The sequence below is a fragment of the Poeciliopsis prolifica genome, unplaced genomic scaffold (assembly GCF_027474105.1).
Source record: "Poeciliopsis prolifica strain line A6 unplaced genomic scaffold, Auburn_PproV2 SCAFFOLD005, whole genome shotgun sequence".
NCBI classification, from domain to species: Eukaryota; Metazoa; Chordata; class Actinopteri; order Cyprinodontiformes; family Poeciliidae; genus Poeciliopsis; species Poeciliopsis prolifica.
Window position 1 is genome coordinate 18,154,218 of NW_026562380.1, and position 6,994 is coordinate 18,161,211.

A 6,994-nucleotide genomic window follows, 5' to 3' on the forward strand; every position below is an offset into this window, starting at 1 on the left:
GCATTTACAGAGTGACAGTTAATAGGTTAAGCTGTTCTCTGTTTTCATGTTCATCGTCAGGTGTTCTTCAGAGAGGCACCAGTGCTGCTTGTGGTTCCAGCTGGAGTCACAGAGAACCAGATGTGGACCCGAAGGGGACAGGTCCCTCCTCCTCAGACAACCCTCCAACACAGTGAGTATGAACATCTGAGTTTTATTGTCTAAATGTGTCCTGTGTGGAAATTTAACATCTACCCTCTTCAGTTCGGGATTGCGGTGGCAACTCCACTCACTACCACTTGACACAATGAAAATATTTTTGTTAGAAACAAGAAAAATAAAGTGCAAACCCGACTATATTGAGGACTTGTCGATAGATGTCAGAAAAGGACTGCGTGCGAGACATCCAACCATCATCTAAACCTGGAAGGGATGTGGGATTAGTGGTGTTGGTGCCTCTCCCGTCAGTCACTGGGTGACAGATGGGGTACACCGTTGTTCAGGTCGTTAAGGAAACACATATTAACCATAGAACTGCATAAATTGAAATTACAAAAATAAATCTACTTAATGGAGATTTATTTTCTGCTTAATGGAAATAGTCTTATTTTGAAAAAAAAAAACACGTTTTTTTGATCAAAAGTTTTGTGCTAGGATGAAGTGGCGTTTCAGTCATATGAAAATAGAGCAAAACCCTTTGAAAATGCTTTCCCTACACTGGCCTGTGGGGGCGCTGCAGGATATAACAAGAAAACCTCTGAAGAAGACACACAGCGCAACTTCCTTATTCACAAAATGTAAATGAAAATGGATTTTAGCATATTGTAGTATTTCTCTTTTACCTTTGGCAAAAGACCATGAGACATTTACTAGCACTAGAGTTTTGTGCTTGTTTTGGTTGTATTTACCCAGAATGCCCTGCGCTACATTCTGCTTCCTGCTTTTGGATGCAAGTCCCCTTGACATTCATATATGCATTTGAACTGCACCAGAGTTCACTTTAACTGAGCCAAGTGAACATATTTATAGGTGGACCAGAGTTCGCTTTTAGACCCCATCAGAGTTCGATTATGCATTCACATCTCCCCAAACGAACCAGACTTTCTAGGAAAATGAGCTGCAGTCTGATTAAAGCTTTCAGGGCTGCAATGAATGCACTCTAAGGCTTTTTGACAAAATAGCAGTTTGTCATTTCATAAAAATTTTTTTTTAATCTACAGATCTTTAAACATTTAGCTCTGCTCTCTACAAATAAAGTCTCCAGACGCCATTTGTTCTTTTTGTTAATTTATGCCTCCTCTTAGAGAGAGCACCAGCGGCCGGATGGCCGAGGAACAGCGTCTTCAAAATGAAACTTCAAAATGTCGAAGCCACATTGCTTCCACTTCTTAACTCTTCCAGCGATTTCAGATTTTAAAAGCCACCGGTCCAGTTCAGCGTGCGGAGTTCCTACCCAGACTCTCCGTCTCTGAGTTTAAAACAAATGGAAGAAAGAATGACTTGTTGAAAAAATAGAGACATTGAGAGAAGCCTTCATGACTCCTTTATCACGGGACGGTGGGGGAGGAAAGTGATGGATACTGCATCTAGCATATCAGAGTATTTTTATGGGATTTGGGTGTTTTAGAGAAAAAGGCGCTCTTCATCCTCGTAGGCTTTCATGGCTAAACAGCCATGAAAGCATTGTAACAGTGATGACTCTCTGAACCCCCACCTACCACTAAGCCTCCTCCATCCATTCTAAATCCCCTCCAATATAAGCAATCTGGGTCCAGAGAGAGGTAAAGAGAGATGCTGCGGCCTAAGCTCTTTTTTAAACACTAAAAGAAACAAGAGGAGGATAAAACATGTGGAAAAGGAGGTGACTTGGTGCCAGAATCTCCATCGTACCCCATCTTCCTCTACTCTGCCGTTAGGCTAAGGAAGCAGATTCCCAAAACCTCCCAAAAGACAATAGCCTCAGAGAGGAGCAAACAAAGCTCCTGCTTTTTTTTTTATTTCAATCACTCCCTCCTCCTTTAGAGGAAAAATTACTCCGAAGCCCCTCCACCTCCCCTTCTGTAATCTGGTCTCCAATGAAGTTTCGTTGTTTCTCATGTGAAGCCAGTGGCAGCTTAGCCGAGATGGAGTAGGGGAGGCATTATAACGCCGGCACTTTCTCTCGTTTGTCTCGGCCAGAAAAGAGCAGCAGAGGAGAGGGGAGGTGAGCACAATGGCGGTTCGGGGGCTCCTCACAGATTCCCACATTCTCCAAATCTGACTCGACGCTCACGGTAGCGAGAGACAACGAGACGGAAGTCTGGGAAGCTTCCCAATGTTCCTTTGATGGCTGCTGGCTTCTGTTGTTCACCACACACTCCTCTGACAGAGGAGTGCAGAGACTGGGAGCGCCTGGCTGTTTCTATCAGTGAAGGCCAAACTTATTGTGAGGCTCAGAACCAACAAGGAGCTACGACACAGTTTCCCTCTCCGATCAATCCGGAGAGTGAAAATCTGTCATCACACAGGGGGTTTGCTGTGAGCACAAAGATGTGAAGTTTGATAAGCAACTTCCGGCTCCTGAAATTAACAACAGAAAGCCTGGGCTGATGGTAAAGCCAATGACTGCTTCATCTCAATCAGAGAGGAATAAAGATGAGGAGGCTGGCACAGTGAACTAGGTGTTCTGGACCAGTTCAGGTGCAAAGGCTGAACTGGTGCCTGGGTCTGTAACTGGAAACACAGAAGAACAAACAGTCAATCAGAACTACAGACCACAGTCTGAGTGACTACAGAGTGGAACCACCTCCATCCAACCAACCATCCAGCCAACCATCCAACCAACAACCGACAAAGAAACTGATCGACCAGCATTAAAGTCCATCTCTCTGCCTGGTTTTTGTTTCTTTCTTTCTGTTTTTTGTCTTTCTTTTGGATTTTTTTTCTGCCTGTTTTATTTCTTTCTGTTTTTCCGTCCTATTTATTTCTCAGTAGATTCCTCCACTGATTTGTATTGGAAACTCATCATGTAAAGAGTTGTCAAAAACTTGCATCTGTCCATTTGTACCTCTGTCTTCCAACAGTTTTTGTCTTTGTTGTTGCTAGTTCTTCTGTGTCTTTATGACATTTTCTTTATTGATTTACACGCAAACTGTGTCTTTTGTAAGAACATTTTTATCAATGAAATATCAATTTTCTTTCTAAATGCTTGAACTGTTGACCAGATGTGTACACAACTTATTGTGCTTTTGTTGTTCTCTAGAGCCGACGAACGGACCAGACAAAGGAGACCAGAGTCCGTCCATGTGGCGGTCAGTCCAGATCTGCTCAGAACGCTGAGACAGACAGGTGGGTCTTCTGCAGGTCGAAATCAGAACATAACAAAACTGTAGCTCAGACAAACAGAGCAGCATGCAATGCTTTGAAAAAGTCTTCACCCCCTTACATATTTCTTCAGTTTAATCTTTTTTGCCACACATAATTGTTTCAGATCATCAAACAAATGCTTATGTCAAACAAAGATGAGCCTCAAATGCTATCTGTGAAAACTAGTAGTGATGTTTTTCCATTTCTGTGGCCTGCTTTAAGGTGTGCCAGAACGTCTCACTCAGATTAAAGTCTAGATTTTGACTAGGACCGTCCAAATCCTCCATTTTGTTTTCAAAAAGTCCCAATTTTATTCTTTCTGTCTGCAAAATATTTTCCCCAAAGTGCATCAAATCATTAAGATGTTGGGGGTTTTTTTTGGTGAATGTCTTTTGGATCTTTTTGGTCAGCTGTGAATTTAACCCTCAATTATGTCACCAGATGCTATTTTATTTCATTTTATTTTTTTCTTATTGTTGAATGATGAACTCTGGGAAAATCAGACCATCGGTGCTCCAGATGATGCTTTGAAACTTAAAAGCTGCTCCCTACATTTCCTCTGACTGTCATCGTCTTATATTCTGAAAGGTGGCAAATATTTTTTTCTGAAGCTGAGCGATGTTTAATTATGACCGCTGGTTGGGATCCACAGTGAAATGCGGATGCTTGTTGAGGACGTTAAGAGCTCTCGGTTCTCACACACCAACACTTCCCAAGCGACATTTCTGCTTGTACCGCTCTCTAAACGTGGCCTCAGTGCTTTAGACATCTGAGCTCACTAACCGGTCTCTTAGAAAACGTCCATTAAAAAAAAAACATCACTTCTTGTCCTCTTCTCACTGCTCTTTATATTTTAATAATTCCATTTTATTTGCAATTGTCTCAGCACCAAATCGCTCTGTCGCTCCATAATCCAGACTGTAGGCTATTGAAGGGAAACATTAGCGTCGCTGTCTTCTGTTTAAGGCATGCTGGGGTTTTAATGTCAATCACAACCTGATTAGCGCTGAGCTCAAAGACAGGGAGATCACCATAAGTGACATAAGTGTTGTTTTTTTTTATTATTATTTACATTCGTTAAAAGCCAGAAAGATGTCGGATTCTCTGAGCAACCGTGTGAACTGTTCACTGTTGAAGTGTCACTCTTACTACAGCACCCATATTCTGCTGTTTTTGCTTCTGTTTATGCAGGAAGCAGTGGCGGCAACAGACTAGGAGGGAACGTAAGTAGACTGACAGATGTGTCCACAACACAAGTTGTCGTTTGCAAGTTCAAGTCAAGTCTCAAGTCATATGTATTTGAGCAACACGCAGTCAAAATTCAAATTATTTTATCTGTCATGATGCTTCTGCTGTATGGTTTGCATAGAACGCTACATTGTGCTATATAAGGAATGATCATTAGCTTAAACTGTTAGATAACAAATAGTTAAATCACAAATGTTTTCTTGTATGTGTTTTTCTCCAACCAAGTTATTTATTTTTTTTATCAAAATGGACATAGCAGATTCAACGTCCACAATGATCTGCTGTCTTTTACTCGAAAAGAAAAATGAGGACTGTGAAATAAAAACCAAAACTCTGTCTTTAAAAACTGAATTTAAATTTAACAAAAATTATCCTGACATAAAACCCCTGATAGTAACAACTTTTACTGTTTTAATGGACTGAACGGGAAGCAAACAGCGCTGTAAACAAAACACAAAAAAACAAGAAAGACAAGATTCTTCACAATTTTTAAAGGGGCAGAATTATGTTTTCCAGGTGCATGGTGTAAGTTTATAATTCAATCAAGTAACTATGTTCACTTCAGTTGTTACAAAATGCAGCAGTGCTTCTCTATTCTTTAGCAACATTTATAGCAGCGTTTCACTGACAAGTAGTTCATTCAATGAGCTCAGCAAATGTGCAGTTCCATCAGGTGTTTGCTAATTGCATCTGGCTAGTCTGCAGGAGCTGAGTGCAGAAATATAGGGGTGGTGCTGAGTCCCCTGAGACATTTTGCACAGCTGAATGGTTTCTATAGATTTAATGGATTTCTCAACTCAAACAAGTAAATTTTAATCAGTACCGCCCCTTTAAGTCACACGTCCAGGTCAAGACTGAAGTCACTGTTTATGCATCTTAAGTGTGACTTGAGTCCCAAACTTTAGTCACCACTGCCGTTATAACTCTTATATTTAGTCACATAACATGAGTTTTTTTATGGAGACTTTATATCAAAGACCAAAGAACAAAGTTGAAACTTGGGGAGAAATTTAGTAGAGAAGCTAAAGTATGGTACAACCACAAACTTACCAGTACGTCTCCCTCTACCTAAACTTACTGCTCAGCTCAGGAGAGCTTTATTTAGAAAAGCATCCTGGGGCAACTCTGGAGGAGATCCACAGCTCGGGTGGGAGAATCTGTTGTTGACATGGTGATTAATAGCCGTGCTCTTCACAAATCTGGCCTTTGCAGAAAAATGGTGTGTGGAAGAAAATACGTGAGAAGTCTCGTTTTAAAGTTTGCAACAAGCCTCAAGCGGGACATGCATCACATGTCATCATGCACCGCTCAGAGGAAGCAGAACTGCTAAATAGTACATGTGGCAGAAAACTGACGCTGCACATCACCCTGAACACACCTTCCACACCAGATCAGGACTCTGTGGTCAGACTGGTGGGCCTCTGTATTTAGTCTCTAGAAAAGATGGCTGAGGCATCAGACCAGGAGATGATTGGCTCAAGTGGGCCGACCAGAAACGCAGCCACCCTTCCAGATTTTTATTTGCAAAATTTTTAACACAATTTTTAATTTCCCACCCATGTCACAAAATATGAAGAAATGGAAGCATGTTAATGTTTTTTCTAGGCACACAGGATGTGTGTTTCTACACAGATAATGATGAGGCATTTCTGTGTTGAACCTCTGAATGAAAAGCATGATCTTCTTTCATTTCATTTTTATCTAATGCATCTCTCTGCACTGTTTCATCATGTTGGGCCTTTCATGAAGCCATTCATTTTAGAAGGTTTAAGTCGAAAAATGTCCAACTTTGAATAATTTATTCATCAATCATTTAAGAACAAAAGACTACAGTTGAGGATTTTCTTAGACTATATGCACTTAATTTATTCGCCTAACAAAATAAATTACTATCTTTGCATGTTCATGCTGCACTTGTAAGAGGCTTTGAAAGTAAACGGATCCATGACAGATGACAATAAATTCTTTTTCTTCCAGGATGATGAAGACCCCGGGATGCTCCACGTAGTTCATTTAGGGATGGTTTGAAAAGAAAAAAAAAGAAAGATTTTATTCCCAAAAGGAGACAATATTATTATATTCTCTTCATGTATCCCAATAGATGCACCTTTTTATCTGAAATGTTGTTTGTGCAAACTGGAACTTGAACAAATAAATTTAAAAAAATCTTTTTTTTATAGAAAACCATGAATAGTTTTTTTCTATTACAAGTACATCAAAACCTGCCACTCACCAACCTGAATAAAATAAAGACTTTTTGTGTTGGTGGTTTATGTTGCAAGCGTCCGTGTGTGTGTGTGTGTGTGTGTGTGTGTGTGTGTGTGTGTGTGTGTGTGTGTGTGTGTGTGTGTGTGTGTGTGTGTGTGTGTCTGTGTGTGTGTGTGTGTGTTTTGGCCGAGATTACGGGCCGCAGTTTTATTCA

General features: G+C 40.6%; 1 protein-coding gene across 5 annotated transcripts in view; it reads left to right on the forward strand.

Annotated features, from left to right (window-relative positions):
- The window catches only part of wdpcp (WD repeat containing planar cell polarity effector), an 82,128-nt gene extending 75,388 nt beyond the window's left edge, over positions 1-6,740 (forward strand). For all 5 annotated transcript variants that reach the window (XM_055030234.1, XM_055030236.1, XM_055030238.1 and 2 more), the window contains 4 exons: positions 61-172; positions 3,221-3,306; positions 4,516-4,547; positions 6,550-6,740. In XM_055030234.1, coding sequence (XP_054886209.1) covers positions 61-172; positions 3,221-3,306; positions 4,516-4,547; positions 6,550-6,600 — 281 coding nt within the window. In that variant the 3' untranslated portion in view covers positions 6,601-6,740. The remainder of the gene's footprint in view (positions 1-60; positions 173-3,220; positions 3,307-4,515; positions 4,548-6,549) is intronic.
- The last annotated feature ends 254 nt before the right edge of the window (positions 6,741-6,994 follow it).